Source organism: Ptychodera flava, chromosome 13 (genome assembly GCF_041260155.1).
Source record: "Ptychodera flava strain L36383 chromosome 13, AS_Pfla_20210202, whole genome shotgun sequence".
Lineage (NCBI taxonomy): Eukaryota > Metazoa > Hemichordata > Enteropneusta > Ptychoderidae > Ptychodera > Ptychodera flava.
In genome coordinates this window covers 17,974,711-17,990,743 of record NC_091940.1, presented here as the reverse complement: position 1 = coordinate 17,990,743, position 16,033 = coordinate 17,974,711, and the positions used below count along the sequence as shown (strand labels likewise).

Below are 16,033 nucleotides of genomic sequence, written 5' to 3'. Positions count from 1 at the left end.
TATCAATGATCGTTTTTTACGAAGTATTCCCGTTTACAGTTATACGTCTTGTTTGTTAACGTCAAACATAGGCTGAACAATGAAACTAGGAGAACGTGCTCTAACGTGTTAGCACACTGCTAAGAGCGCATCAGAAACGGGAGATTTATACCCACCTGTGTCATGAGAAGCTGTTTCAGTACTTCTCTGACTATGACACTGTCAATTACCATCAAATGCTATGTTTTCTTTGTTTAAATTTGTAAACTTACGGCTTGGGCGAAATAATGCTGATAATAAGTCCTTTGGCAACTCATCAAAGAACAGACTGGTTTTATAACCGATCTAGATGTTAGCGAAAAGTCATAGATCGCAGAATGACCATAGTTAAAAGAACTTTTCCGAAAGGCCAAAATACCAAGACACCTTTATTAAAAAGTCTCTCTTCTGTTCAAAGTTTAATTTTTTTCCCCACAGACAAAGAGTTAGTGTATACGGTCCAGAGCTTGGCCAAAAAGGAAATATTTTTGAAACCTTTGGATGCTACATCTTACTTTTTTTCTTAAATTGAGAATTTTCAGTGATAATTAAAACCTAGTAATTGTTGCCATAATTCTTTAAAATCCCGATTCTGTCATCGACAATCGTCGATTATAAACGGCAACTCGATATACATGTAGTTTGTAAGGAATTCAACAAGTATTTGGAAAATTATTCTTGCGTCTGTACAGTTATTATACAGGTCTGTAAACTCCCCCCGCGCAAAAAGCACCGTTACCCTATTGCCCCTAAAATTTGAAGTTTGGGTAGAAATGACATTTATCAAAATTACTATTTTAGATATGTCTATGAGGAAAGCCAAGAAATGTTTAAAATACAAAAATGTATTATTACAGTTGATAATCCAAAAGAATGTAAAATATACAGAAAATCTGCCATCTCAGGACAGCAGTGGTCCCTCATCGAGATCGACCTACTTACAAACCATTGTTCTGATTTCTTTGTTTATTTGCACGTGCCTCAACATAATGCAGCTGACATATTTGTATTCATGGCGGATCTGATGACGTCATTATTCCACCTGGTACACTGAAATGTAAAACATCTCAAACATTCCACAAAAACCCTTGCAAAACGTCTTCAAGCTAGTATCTACTTACTATTGCGGTCTCGGCAGGTTAATTACCGTGCACAAATAATTGTATGTGTCCATTTGCTATCGTTTGGGTAAATTTTCGAATTTCGGAAACAAGCGACTTTGATCGAATTTCACACATACGGTTTGATACATTCTTTGAACTTTATTTCTTGTTTGGCTCAAAATTAAGTTATGTACGTTCACACAAACAATCCCGTCAAGCCGTGCAAATGACCTGCCACGTCAGGACAGTTTACCTATGAAAGATAATACGCCTACGCAACGTAAACAAAATCAAATATAAACAACCCAAGGCATATCGAGATTTGCCAAAATGTTTCTAGTTAAAATTATAATTTGTTATGCTGACGTTCGAGATGTCAAATTGTAAATACTTCCCATTATGTTAATCACAGAGAGTAGGTTAGACTGTAATGTCAACGCATGCGCAGAGTAGTACTGAAAGCCCGTATAAATTAAAATGGTAGCGAGGTGCTGCGTTGCTTGCTTTGATTGGGCTTCCATGACGATTACCCTTGCTGCAATGGGATTGCCTGTAAAAGTCACCGATGACTAAATTGTCGCTTACATCATTTATTCGGGTACCTGTGTACTTGCGAGACGTTACCGTGAGCTTGTACTGCTGTTGCATGCAAATAATTTTGTCAGTTTTCTTTGACCGTAAACTTACATTCCGACAGTAAAATTGTCTCGCATTATGTCTAATCGCTGAATTTACTGCAAACAACAGCATGGCATGCCGACCTACACTGTTCAAGTTTAAGAGCATCGTTTTATGTTCTGTCGTCCTCTTCGCCCGTATCAACAGTCTGACCTTGCAGTCCTTGGATCAGTTGCACTGTAGTGAAGGACAGTTCAGTTCTCCGGTGGGTGGCTGCCATCCATGTTCCATATGCTACCTGATGATTGAGACAGAAAAAGTCGCCCATGGATGCAAAGAGCAATGTCGTAAGTTTTAACCCTTATAGTTGTTGTGTAATTATCAACCAAACAGCATACCTTGCCAAAGGTGAACTTATTAGACTCTATAACGAAATAATAGTAACCAGATCGAGATGACGTATGAAAGGGACTTCCCCATTCACTGATCTCATTATGTACTCTACATATATACCTGAAGGCTATAACTAGCACATACAAACTGTCAAATATCTATTTTGGCAATCTTTCAATATAAAACAGATGGTCAGTGATAGATGTCTTCAGGAGAAGAAGAAGAAGAAGAAGAAGATGATGATGATGAAGAAGATGATGGTGATGATGATGATGATGATGGTGATGATGATGATGAAAAAGTCCTCGCCTTTTCACTATTATGTGATTAGCCTATACTTAAAAGATCTCACTATGTTTATATGAATTTTGTCAATTCTAAGACACGAATGATACGGGTAATTCAATAGTTCCTATTAACTCAGATGATTGATACCTTATCCTCGCGTGATCAGATAAACCACCATGCTTTTCTGACAAGTGATTGCCAATGCATGTTAAGAACAGACGTCTGTCATTCTTGTGAGGGGCAAACTTTATACTCATGGCACGGTCGTTTTAATAATGTTACCTTTTCTATCCCTTCTAGCTTCCAAAAACCAGAGCATACGTGATAATAATTCCGATTCAATCGGTGTGAAACAAAAGGAAATCGCACATCTTACCAAGCCTACCGACGATAAAAATTATTTTGAATCGCGGAAAACACAAAAAGGAGGTTAGCCATCGATATTATCAAGAAAGTCGTGATGTAAAGGACCGGCATATTTACAAATTGTGCACAGCAAGCAGGTTTTGTGCCGTTCTCTTCGAATGAAACGTCATGTTTTATAGTGTTTAAAGTTTTGAGGATAATAATTGAAGTTCATTGTGCTTTTTATATACGTCTCTTTCTTTAATGATTGGGAAAAGCCTTAAGGAATACGTCGTCTTGTCGTATCGTAAAGAGACCGTCCATTTTTTTCCATCACATGAAAGTATTTTCTCGAACGTAATCGCAACATCACGATGCCTGAACTCTACAATTACTTCAAATATCTTCAAATGAATTCTAATCCGACAATTTCCTTTGACAACACTGGAATTCCTAAAACATTGTTCACGAAATGATACAAAATACATTTCGTAGCTTTGACGTGTTGTTCTGTCCTTTATATCTATGGCGAACTTTATACTCACTAGTTCTAGATAATGAAACATATTTAAAATAAGACTTATCACCTTACCTATTCTTATAGTTGTGTTGTGCCCCACATTCCAGACAGAAATGTCACAGAGGCAATGCGCCACTTAGACGATTTGGGCGCAGAAGAGAATCCCTCACTACCGATCACACGTAATCCTGATACAGGATACTTCGTTAAAGGAAAGTCAGGTTAGTTGTATGCACACCCTTGCCATTGACTGTTTGAATGAGTCTGGTACATTTACATGTGAAAAGCACTCCCCAACAAGATAGCACGTCATTTTGAGGCCTAGGGGATATCCACACTTGTAAAGCCACGAATAACTGACATACAAATGTGCTTGGGTAGGTTGTTACCTCCAGTAATACATGACAAATGTCAACTTTGGAAGTTACCGAACTGAATATTGCCTGTATAATGTTATTTCTTTGTTTTCTCGACAGATACCGCAGGCAGAGAAATCAAACGTTTCATAATTATTTCAATTATAATAGGAACAATATTTTTCCTGGTATTGGTCATATCCGTAAATGTATTGATTTTCATGCTGTGTCACAGCCCAGAAGTACGAGAGTATAAGTTTGATCCTCGAGTGCAATGTCACCAATTTCGGCAACATGGGACAGCCGGCATTGAAACAAAAGGTAAGAAAAGGGAAAATAATATACTGAGTAATAAGAATTAAGATGTCTCCTTCATAAGCAGACCTTTGAATTCCTCTTCATTTCTAAAGAAGTGAACTATTTGATAGCAACGCTGCGCTGTTAGGGCTACCCCCTTGCTGAGGAAACACCCGTCCCATGATACCATCCAAAGACCGCGCGGTTTTTTAGCGGGGCCGATAACAAATTGAAGTTCTCGCCACTGCGTTAGGGAAATTGTACAGTTATGTAATTATCACCTCTCTCTTTACTTAATCGCTACTCTCTTATGATAAAGATGGGAATATATATTTCTTACTTTCAATAACGGTCTAGTCTCCAAGCACCTTTGCTTCATACCTCGTAGGTTTTGTTTTTGTTGTCGCTTGAGATCTAAAGCATCATGACATATTGCTATGTGTTGTAAAAACGTTCTGACATCTTGGCTTTTAAACGGCGGTAGTATTGTTTTTTATTAAGACGTTCTTAAACAGTTGCCATACTTCGACTGATATGATTCTTTCCTGTGCGTTTGAATATACATAACGTCGTGTCCATTTTCTATCTAACAGCAGTTCTCAAAACTGATGTTATAAAGTGGTGGCTGTGTAGATCCAAGGTGTAATCATTGGACAACAATAGATGGAATAATAACAAAGAGGAAATCAAGAAATCAGAAAAGAGGCTGCGGGTAACAGAAGAGCTCGGATCTCCTAGTGGATGTCATGCAGACATTTCAATTTCAGTTGCCGTCATCAAGCTAAATTTGAGTATAAACGGTCTAAAGTCACAATGCTTCAGCAAAACGTGACTTAAAAGCTGAAAAAGACAGTTTCTGAATTTGCTTAACTGGTTAGAAGACACACCATCCATAGTAGGGTTCTAATCCGTCACAAAGTTACATGTTGGTGTTATTTCGTTGATAAATTTTAGTTGTTCGTTAACGTCAGACCAACATGTATACCAATTTCGACGCACTTAATCATCAAAATGTCACAATACATGTACTTTTATCCCTTTGGACATCTCATGCCGTATGAATCACCGTTTCTATGAATTACGTTTCAAGAAACATTTAAGGGCCATATTCCAGTTTACTTTTTTGACTCAGATGAGCACATTTTACTGATTCAATAGTTCAGAAACAATGAGTAATGCATATTCAGTGAAAGTGTGCATTTGATTTGGAATTCTTGCGAAATATTTTGCATGACTGTGCTTTGCTCGTATGTGGGCTGCGAATATCTCATATTAATAGACGCTTTAGCAAACATGTAGGCCAGTGACAGTGCTTGGCACTGTCCTGCGTCCGTTTCCGTGTATAATTCAGAACTTGAGACATTGCTGTATTAAATAAAGTTAACAGTGTTTATTTAACACATACGTCACTTTATAAGAACAACGTGGTTTATATTTGTCAGAAATAAATTGTCTACGTTATATAGTCTCCTGATAACACGTATCATCAAGCAAAGCAAAGCAACTGGTTCTCAACGTGTCTCATCTGTAACTTTAAAGATGTAGGACTAGGGCATAATCTAAAATAAATCTGAGATGGTCTATACAGGAACCAATGTCCTCTTAACGGCGGAAGGAAACGGATAAATTGATATGTAATTGATGTCGGAGTTTTAAATAAAAACCAATCAATCAATTTTGTTTAGACGCATATCTCAATGATATAGGAAACGTCGTCTTGGTTTATATTTCCTTTCCGTCAATTGTGACAGTTGTTGGTTTTAATTGTTTTTTTTTTTTGTTTGATTTTGTTTTCACGGATCCAGCGCCTGGAACCACAAAATTCTTAGGGAGGTGTTGCATTTAACCAAAGCACCTTTTTTCAAAGCAATATTTCTTATCAAAGATAACATGAAAACCCCTAATTCTACATATTTTCAAAAGAGCTAAGAATCGGAAGTATGGTAGCAATAGCTTACTACAAAGACGGTATATGTGTATAATATATATATATATATATATATATATATATATATATATATATATATATATATAGTAGAAGACTTCAATTGTGGTATTAATGATAAACATCAAAGTCAAAAACGTGATACAACTTTATCAAATTTAATGTCTTATTTAAAACTAGAGTATCTATATAAATATCTAAAATACCATGGGTTGAAAGACTGACTTGCAGAAAAAGTTGTTAAAATAACGACCAACAAATGTTAAACAACTCTTATTCAAGATGAAAACGGGAGAAAAAGGAAGCCATGAAATGAGGTGATAGGCATAAATTTGCATACATTTACACTTGTTCCTTACTCAACTTACGACTGCTTGTAATGCTCAAACGTGTGAACTCAACCAATATTTGAATCTTGGGTTGACAAATTAGTGAACATGAATCTTTGCACAAAATATTTTTGAGCCAAATACGCAGTGTTATGTGCAAAGCCACCTTGATTGATTCAATTTTTGTCAAGGCTCGGCGCGCCGAATCACTCTAATCTTAAGCTTTCTAAAGTTAAATCCTTTCTTGTAACCTGTCGGACGTTTCTACTTGACTATCTGAATTGATGTATCTGATTTAGACACACAGAAACATGTATGCCTCCAAACCTTGAGCGTATGCACAACATCTCAACTGCAGGGTTCACACATAAGCATTTGTACGTATGTTTGCCGCAAATGCGATCGTGATATATCGGTAACAAACCGATCGATGAACGAGAGAATTCCGAAGGATGGAAAGTCAGTTCTTGGGAGGGTAGGTACAGTGCTATTTTTTTTAAGTCCCAAATCTGACTTCATATTTTCGGATTCGCTAGACATGTGTCTGCATGCTTGTTTTCCAACATTTCTACATTTTTGTTCGGTTCGTCTTTCAAAATGTTTCAAATTTAGATCACGCCTCCGAATATCTGATAGTCGACCCCTAACCAGAGATGTCTCCATACGAAATACACAGTTACAATACTAAGTTACTTTGAACAAAAATAAGATTGAGGGGAAAAGTCGAAAGTATTTGAAACTGTCCTCCCAATGATTGAAATATTTCTCTCAACACTTTTTAATTTGTACCACACATTAGGAAACTGTTCTCCCCAGTAGCTGCAAAAGTCCCCCAGTGCCTTTCCCGCCACAAAAAACAAAAACATCAAACTGTTTTCTCCCCATTACATATTCTCCTTACCTGACCAGCAATCCTCGAACCAGTATTAGAACACCACTCTTTGCTTGACTGTTTCCCCAAGTTTTTAGAGTACCCGCTGAGAGCCGAGATTGAAATTTCCGGGCCAGCTGGTCCGATAAAAAACGCCCAACCTATCACAATGTCCTGTTTGATCCGCTCGTGAACATCTTCTTCTTCGCGAACCGCTGGTCATTATAAAGTGACCAGCTAGTTCAAGGGTTTTCTCTGTTCAAGCATAATGCTAGCAGCGGGGTACCTAGTACGGAATCAGTTCGGCAGGAAACATGTTGAAGATGACAGTAATGCTACTTGTATTTAGTTTAAATGCTCACCTCCCACGTCAGGCAGCATTCATCGGAAGCTGTAAGTGCCGTGGCAAGCTGCTGAGCCCGCCTTTATTTGCAGTTTACAGAACAATGAATCACAATTATGAATCTTATGACCAGCTGCCATGTGAGAACACCAAGGTGTTTTCCAACACTTTTCAGCAATATAAAACTCAAGAAAACAATTTCTGCAACCCAGTTTACGTTGTTTTGTAAACTGGCTCCATTGCAACTGATGTTGTGCTGGAATATTTTCCTTTCAGTCACTTGGTCGACAGCAGTTTTTACTCAGTCAGACTTTCTTGTGCTGCTTTTAAATTTCCGGACAGTTTTCTTCAGCTTAAGGGTGTTTATATAACACGGCACTCGTCAAATGCAGAGTATTATGGTAAGTATTGTTATATTTGCGCCTCTTATTGTCAACCAAGTTATCGCAGAGCCTACGGCAAAATGTGCCACACAATGCCCCTGGGGCATTTTCCGCGAATCATAGGCTGCCATCCATGTAAAATGTGCTCGGAGAATGATAATCGTGGATGTAGATGGTATTTCGATGTTGGTATGTATTTTCTTTGCTCAAGTCACCTGAAGAGGGCATTGCCTCTGCTTCGCTGACGCCACTTTTGTACATGTACTTAGATTTAGATTTAACGTGCATGTAAATTATCTCGTAAACTCTGTTTAAATTTTAGCCCCAACTGTTGTCACAGAAACTTACCAACCTTGTCCCGATGGGAGTTTTCTTGCACTTGAAATGTGCCTGGCCTGCAAACTGTGCTATAACGATTACAAATGTCGGGGGCACTGCAAGACAAATGTATTTGTTTGTTTGTTTGTTCGTTCGTTTGTTTGTTTGTTTATTTATTTATTTGAATATTATTATTTATTTATTTAAATTATCCATTGTAATTCGGCGCCGCGCTACCTCACTGAACTGATAACTGTCAGGATGCCGATACGAGAAAACATGAGGAGCAATTCCAGTGTATCACTAGTTCAGCCAAAAATTAAGACTAATAAGAGTTATGGCGACAGAGCTTTCTCAGTGTGTGTGCTCCTAAGCTGTGGAATAAGCTACCAGAGACCATTAGATCAACCAACATTTTCGAGCGAATTGCTGCTGGTGGTCTGAGGGTAACTGTTGAGTGCCGTTCAATTTCTTCACGACGATCAACAGTGAAAACAATGAAAGCCTCTCGTAACAAAGATAGTACTGGTCCCTCTGTCACAGCCAAGAATGCCAATAATCCAATGGCTATTTCCAAAGAAGGGCATGCCACAACAGGCCATCTCTCTCGTGCGAAATAGTTACTACCGTGGTTGCTTTTTGTGCTGTTGGTTTCCGTCCAAATTTTCTTCGGAACAGCTTTTTGTCTGCATAGTTCTATATCTCCACAAACGTATTTCACATCGCACGTCGTAAGTACCTTCCCTTACTTGGGCATGCCACAATAGACCACCATTGTTCGGCGGCCACATGATGTCGCAATAGATGTACAATTCGTGCTCCGGCCTGAAAGTCACAAAGTTGCTTACTCAATCGTTTTCTGAAGCAAAATTACTATTGGTAGACACAATATTGCTTATTTTGAAGGCCGTAAGAAACAGTCACGTGTCTATTGTGACTCTATATATATCGGCTAAGATGACATTGTCGATAAGTAGGAATAATGTAGGGCGAAAATGTGTTCGCTCCTGCTACCAAAGGACTATATTGATTGTAGTGGGGTGCCACCATCCACGGACAAACCTAGCTAGTTCACATCCCACCCATCGAAATATTGTATTCGCTTAAAAAGTTCCGACATTTGGTCAAAAAGAAGATATGATTGTCAAATTAATGTTTTCAGTGGTTTTCCTGGCGCTCCTTATAGAAGTGCTACCCTTTCCTGCAGCACCTGTCACAAAAACGGTGCCCCGAAAGAAGATTATGAAGAATAATGGTGACTGTGGCGATTGCGTTGAGTGCAATGACACGAGTATATTCGACGTGGAGCCTGGATGCCGGATATCATGCACCGATTGTAAGTATACAGATTTAGTTCTGTATTTTTTTCTTCGAATCGGAGATCGAATGTGGCCGTCGAACAATAATTTGCCAGGAGAGTACCTTTAAGTGTAAAATGCAATTTACCCCTGGAGACAAACAGGGACAGTTAAGAGTAAAATTTCGGAACGACATTCTTAATCATGACGCATTTGAATACAAAATTAATCAGTGTCCTATTTGTTCTAACTATAAACGCACCAACGTTGGAGTCTTATAGTTTAGGTACTCGTTTAAAATCTTGATCAATTAGCATCGTAGCACAATCATCAAAATTAAAGCGTCGCATCAAAACGGATTATCGACGTTAATCTGACGCCAGTTATTGTAAAGCTATATATACAGTACATACCTCAGTCCTACCATGCACGTTAAATGGTCCTACTAAAGCATCGAAAAGGCTGTAGCTAGCTTTCCTGTAACAACGACCTTCCGACCTACCTACGCTTGGCTAAGATATGTATTTATGGAGTTCAAGATCTCGATCTATTCAAGATCTTGGCTAAGATGTGTATTTATGGAGCTCAAACCACCTGAAATTAAGTCAACTTTGCGAGGAAATCGTGTAGTACTGTCCATTCACTACTGCGTCACCTCCCACGGGAGACCAGTGACGTCACAGACATGCCAAAGGTGTTCAAAGGTTAGTCAAGTGTCACAGCAAACACTTAGCAGTCTTGTCTCGGTTACCCAGACTGTACTTCGGGGCTATCATCCGGCCGGCCCTACGGGGCCGTGGATAATTAAAGCATGCGCACGGTAAAAGAAACCAAGTGCATTGGCCCTCAACTCCCTCTCCCCGCCCCTCCTGAAAGGAAGTTTGGAATTAGTGTGAAAATCCAACCCAGCCTCATTCTGTATCATACCTACAATCGGTAATTACGTGGCTGTGAATATACGGTGTTTTTAAATGGGTTCGGACCCACAACATACAGCATCCAGTCACCTAGGAGAAGCAACAGACAGAAATACTCGGCCAAATCACGCATCACGCTTACGCTCCCACCACCACTGGAATACCGCCTCTAAAATCAATATTTGTTAAGCACCCCGGGTTCAGCACCAGATAGACAATAACGCAGTGTATCCAAATGGTTGTTACGTTATTTTACACAGTGCTCTGAACCACATTTATGTCAAAAAGAATGGTGTAGTGCAGGTGCCGCACTGGCCTGGTACAAGCCAAACAGCATAGCGTGATATTTTGCGATGCAGTAAAACGTGGAGCGAGATGTTGATATGAAAACATGTAGTGCGATTTTTGCGCACGTAATCGAAATACAGCCACACCCCCACGCGGAAGTTACGTTTGCCGTAGGCATGTTTTAACTATCCACGACCCCTAACAAAGTCGGGGAAACCCCATTCAAAAATACCCGAGCAAAATGGCCCGACGCGGACGGTTTGAAGCGGACAGTTTGAAGAGCGATGCATCCTGAGACAATATCACGAAAAATATAGCTTAAAGGTTATGTTGAAGTGGCTTTCGAAGTCCCTCTTAGCAATCAGTGTGAACTATGACTTTTATGTCTTGGATCAGTTTACTGACAAGTACGATACAATGATCTAAGACATAAAACTAAACACAACACTGAGGAAATCTCTGATTAGCCTGGTAACTTCGTATTTTATGGAATCGGACGTTACATTACTGGAGCAAATAGGCGATTTGTACAATCGAAACGAGAGACAAAACAACACACAAATAGTCCTACAAACAAACCACAAAAAATGCATTTTAAACACTACTGTGAACACTATTTAATTACGCCGCGTTTCGGTGAGTGAAAACAGTTACTTTCAATCAATTTAAGCCTAACAAATGATAACGAGGTTATTAGAGATGCGTCAAGCTATGGTTATTTCCCCATATTAGGGATATTAATATACAATTATCTCGTTATTAACTATCTGCAGCAATCAGCAACTTTGCACCCAGGGCACGTAAGACGTGCAAAGAAGGCCAGTTCTACAATTTAATGGCTGAAGACTGCATACACTGTTCACTGTGCGACAAACTAATCACAAAGAAAGACAAACGCAAACTCGGATGTCATACAAGTAAACGTGAATGTCGTCACAGTAAGTTGTGCATTGCATGGCTATAGTTATTCAATAATCCTTTAACTTACAATTTATCTAGTGATATCAGGTCAAGTTGGTTGAGAGTTTGAGGCTTGAATCAAATGCATTTACAGCTTCCAACGCTTGACGCGTTTGTCCTCTACTTTTCCATATAACCATAACCTACATATTTGAAACACAAACCTTAAAACAAAGCCATGGACAAACACCAATGCTGAGTTCATATGTAATGTATTTGCTATCGGCAATGTAGACTATGTGGCATTTACTTCTGTAGTGGGTAGATTTGTGCACTAACCACTTGGTTGTATTCTCGTTCTCTCAGAAGGTAGAAAGAGACCTCAAACAGAATGTCTGCCGGGCCAATTCAGCAATTCAGATATTGGACCATGCATCCATTGCTCTGTATGCGCAATGTTTGATGACTTATACCAAGAGGAGATCGGCTGCAATCAATGTGGTATGCTCACTGTATGATACGTTCATAAATTATCCGAAAATGAGAAAGTTATAGATTCCTGTGTGGAAATTCTAGATGATAACTTAAGAGTAGAATACGACCTGTTAATTTTGCATCGACAGTTAACATCTATGTTCTGTATGTACTAAATTTGTCAATATTATGTTTGATCACCTAGTAATCAGACCAACCAGACGTCAACAGCCGCGTAGCCAGCATACCACAATGCCAAGTGCCGTTGAAACTTTCCCGCGGGAAAAAAATACCATCGAAGGTGCTGCGACTGTTTCACAACAAATCTACTCAACTGCAAGTCACGCGCAGCTTGAAGAGCAGAACAAGTCCGAACACCACAGAGGCCACGGAGAGACCGAAACACTGGACACCAATAAGAGCACTGTACGTCATACCCAGTCAGAACAGTTCTACACGGCAATGCCTTTTACTACAATTGGAAAGATCGGAAACGGCGAAACCGCCAGGGGGAATGCCAGTATGAAGCCAATTGATGAAGCAAACTACAAAAGCGTGATCTCACAAGGTGCCTTAGTTAGTTTCTTCATTGTAATACCGCATGCCTGCCAATGTCAATACATTTGTCCAGGCTTTAATTTCAATTATTACTTTGAAGTTATACTTTTATACCATTCTTTTTCTTTCTCGTGACCAATCACAAAGTATCGGATGAATATTTCCTATACTCGTGCGAGACATTTATTCCGTGGATGTTAAACACATGTGAATCAATTTTGCATAAAATACAGGAAGCTACAAGACACAAACTAATCCGACCAATTCTGAAAATAGACTTATCAGAGCTAACGAACCATCCATTTGTCATAGAAGACGGTCATTTTTATCTTAACGGAATCAAATGAAAATTGTTAACTAAGAAGTCAAGAAATATTGCAGTGTATAAAGTAACTTTGGCAGCTTGGTATATCAAAATAAATGCAGGCTCAAAAGGAACACGTAAAGGGTTGAAGACAAGCTTATCATTAAGCTTTTAGAGCTTTAAAGACTATATTTTACTTCACTCTATATTAAAGGGACAAATTAAATGAAACCACGCGTAAATGAATCATTGGTCATGACCATTAATTCATTTTCGCGATGGTTTCATGTATTGTGTCTAAAACCGGGGTCGAATATATGCATGGTCACCCATTCATTCATTATCTTTCAACATGTCAAACAATATAAGTAGTATCTCATATCAAACAAAATTCATGAAAAATGGCCGACTTTGTCCCTTTAACAATATTCATATATAATATTTATGATAAATATTTATATTTACCAGTATTTCGATAAATTTTCATTACAGATGATAATAAAGTTTTCATTCTTGGAATCACCGTGGCCGTGGAAAGTGTAGTCATCTTAGTTGCGGCAGTGTTTTCAATTTGCCTTTTCATTTGGTGCAAGCGGCGGAAAAATAGGTCCTTGCCCCCCAGCGATGATATTGAAATGGGTTCTCTTCTAGGTAAGCTAAGACGATGTTTTTCGATAATATGCTTGAATTTAATGCGGCTTATTATGCTCCATATGTCGAAATACGGAAAACAGATCACTGTAACAAATATATTGAATTCAATCTCAATTTCTTCCCTGCGGCATTTTAAAAATATATTGTCTTCATGGTTGCAGTGTTTCGTTGACGGGAAGAGTGGGAAATCAGTATGCGTTTCAGTAGAGTTTTCCACTTATTATTTTTTATTTATATATTTATTCATTTATTCATTTATTTATTTATTTTAATGTATCATTTGTTTATCTATTCATTTATTTATTTATTTATCGGATTAGACAAAATAATACAAGCTATAAATATTACAAATTATCAATGCTCAGAGATATATAACCACTATAATCATAATTCATGAAAACATTAACTGGATTTGATGTGACATTCATGAAAAGGGGGCATATTAAACGTGATCTATGCATTAATGCTCGGTAAAGGAAAATAAGATTATAAATTTCTTCACTGTGTGGATAGCAACGTCAATCACAGAAAAATTCTCCAAATGACAGCATCTTACTTTTGATCGTGAGATAGCAAACACAATGAGTAAGCGTATATACGTATGCTTTCCATGTACAGCCCAGGATGTTGATGGGCAGTCCGATAAACAGTCGAACAATACAGACACCGACGATGGGAGTAACGCTGGTGACTATGGTGATCGCCTTGTTGAAGAGGATGCGGACGGAAATTATGGCAATGATGACCGTGCAGATTATGGTGATGCTGATGATCACGATCATGGTCACGATGGTAACAAGCGAGACAATCATCACAACAACACAAATCGTGATGTTAATGATGGCAATGACATTGAAATCGACCAGCAAGATCATGATTACGATGGCAATCGCGATAATCATCACTTTGACGTCATTGTTGCCATTGAACATGATGGTGGCGGCGAGGATGACGACGACGGTGATCGCCAACACCGTGATGATGGTAATGATGACGGAGGTGGTGATGATGGCCGGCCTAACGAAGACAATTTTCCCGACGGAGAAGGTCGAAATGGTGTAGAAAATTGTGATAACAATGGTGTGCGGGTGAGTAGAGCTGATTATGACGAGAAAAGCACAAGCGGACACCAGCCCTACCAAGACACTGAACCTCCGGGTTCTCCACCTGACGACTACCGTATCCCTAATGACATTCAGTGTGCCAAACCTAAGAATGACGAAATATGCCACGAAACAACCTTGTAAGGCGCATACTTTATAAAAGACAAAAGGACACATATCAACTTCTTGCAGCTGCAAAAAGGCAACTCATCATTTACTGGGACATTCGATTGCAAAGATTGAAAAATTGTGGATGAAACGTTGATGTTTTGATCATTTACATATCAATTTAGATTTCTTCGTTTACTGGTTCCCAAATTTACATATCACAGTTTCTTTGTCAAATATGATTCGGAAACACTTCTAATAAATTATAATTCATTCTGATAAAATGTTGACGAAATGCAAGTATATACCCGTATTTTGATGCATGTGTACGGTGATATCTGAGCGCCATTCTCACTCGTGCTTTTGGTGTCATATTGGAAGTCCGTTGGGTTTGGAGAACTTTGTATTTCAAACATTCCAGTACTAGCCGTCCATTTGACCGAAATGGGAGAGACTGGTATAAATTGTATACATATATTTTATAGATAACTTTGAGCCCCATATCCGTCGAATTAAAGTCATTAGCGTGTGGCAACGTCAGGATTGACACTTGAGTATCATTAAGTATAATATTAATGGAGCTGTTTCTCAAATTTTGATTACACCTTAAACTCTTCCTTGAGTTGCTCGGTATGTGTCAATCCTTCCTTCTTCATCCGATGAATATATTATCCCAAACGCTTAGGTCTGAAAGAGTGAGAAGCTCATATGCATAAGCCTGTACAATTTTGTATATGTTTTTGTAATCATTTGTTTGTATAGTTTGAATTTTCGTCTACAAAGAATATAATTTTGCATGTTTCATACAAAACTCACAGACTGGTGTAAATATTTGAATAATGTATCATATCTTGTAATAAAATCAATTTTATTTTGTCATGCGCCTGTTGTTTTTTTTCACTATTGATCGATATCATGTACAATCACTTGATATTAGTAAAATTATAAATTCATGTCATGGGAAATCTGGTACCGTTAAAAAGGAAATAGTGGCGTTTCACATGCAGATACAGGCCTATCATAGAAATTATGTGTAAAGCCTCAGAAACATACAGTAAAGTGTGCAAAACTTGCAAGTGTGAAATCTCATGCCTCCGAGACCTCAAAGTGAAGCAAAACTCTGTATAGAAGAGCCTCTGAAACTTGCAAGTGTGACGTTTAATTACCTTCATTGACCGCCTGTGGCGCTCTTCGCCCGCGTGTTTTCACTTCCATCGCCGACGAAGGTAAGCGATTTTATGCTATCAGAAATGTTTTTTTTTTTTATTACAAAACACTGCTATCAACGAACAAATTACTGTA

The 16,033-nt window shown here is 38.5% G+C and overlaps 2 protein-coding genes across 3 annotated transcripts; both read left to right on the top strand.

The window, feature by feature from the left end:
* Positions 1-1,706: 1,706 nt before the first annotated feature.
* Positions 1,707-5,214, top strand: LOC139147652 (uncharacterized). Of its 2 annotated transcripts, none has more exons than XM_070718800.1 (5): positions 1,707-2,086; positions 2,721-2,849; positions 3,393-3,506; positions 3,762-3,962; positions 4,532-5,214. In XM_070718800.1, the coding sequence occupies exons 1-5, from the start codon at positions 1,870-1,872 to the stop codon at positions 4,582-4,584; spliced, it is 714 nt and encodes a 237-aa protein (XP_070574901.1). In that variant the 5' UTR covers positions 1,707-1,869; the 3' UTR covers positions 4,585-5,214. The 2 variants fall into 2 exon arrangements, with proteins under 2 accessions (XP_070574901.1, XP_070574902.1); XM_070718801.1 differs by having other exon boundaries at positions 1,710-2,086; positions 4,535-4,697.
* A 3,839-nt stretch (positions 5,215-9,053) lies between these two features.
* LOC139147653 (uncharacterized) lies at positions 9,054-15,612 on the top strand. The gene is made up of 6 exons (XM_070718802.1): positions 9,054-9,463; positions 11,404-11,568; positions 11,897-12,031; positions 12,210-12,572; positions 13,359-13,517; positions 14,139-15,612. Exons 1-6 carry the CDS (start codon positions 9,265-9,267, stop codon positions 14,765-14,767), a joined length of 1,650 nt encoding a protein of 549 aa, XP_070574903.1. The 5' UTR covers positions 9,054-9,264; the 3' UTR covers positions 14,768-15,612.
* Positions 15,613-16,033: the final 421 nt, after the last annotated feature.

What these genes read in the sequence shown, in the direction of transcription:
- LOC139147653 (XM_070718802.1), top strand. Translation starts at nt 9,265, where the DNA reads ATGATTGTCAAATTAATGTTTTCAGTGGTTTTCCTGGCGCTCCTTATA. An exon ending in CCGGATATCATGCACCGATT is followed by an intron (nt 9,464 to 11,403) that starts GTAAGTATACAG and finishes AACTATCTGCAG; the next exon opens with CAATCAGCAACTTTGCACCC. An exon ending in TAAACGTGAATGTCGTCACA is followed by an intron (nt 11,569 to 11,896) that starts GTAAGTTGTGCA and finishes TCGTTCTCTCAG; the next exon opens with AAGGTAGAAAGAGACCTCAA.
- LOC139147652 (XM_070718800.1), top strand. Translation starts at nt 1,870, where the DNA reads ATGGCATGCCGACCTACACTGTTCAAGTTTAAGAGCATCGTTTTATGT. An exon ending in GCGGAAAACACAAAAAGGAG is followed by an intron (nt 2,850 to 3,392) that starts GTTAGCCATCGA and finishes CCCACATTCCAG; the next exon opens with ACAGAAATGTCACAGAGGCA. An exon ending in AGCCGGCATTGAAACAAAAG is followed by an intron (nt 3,963 to 4,531) that starts GTAAGAAAAGGG and finishes TCTATCTAACAG; the next exon opens with CAGTTCTCAAAACTGATGTT.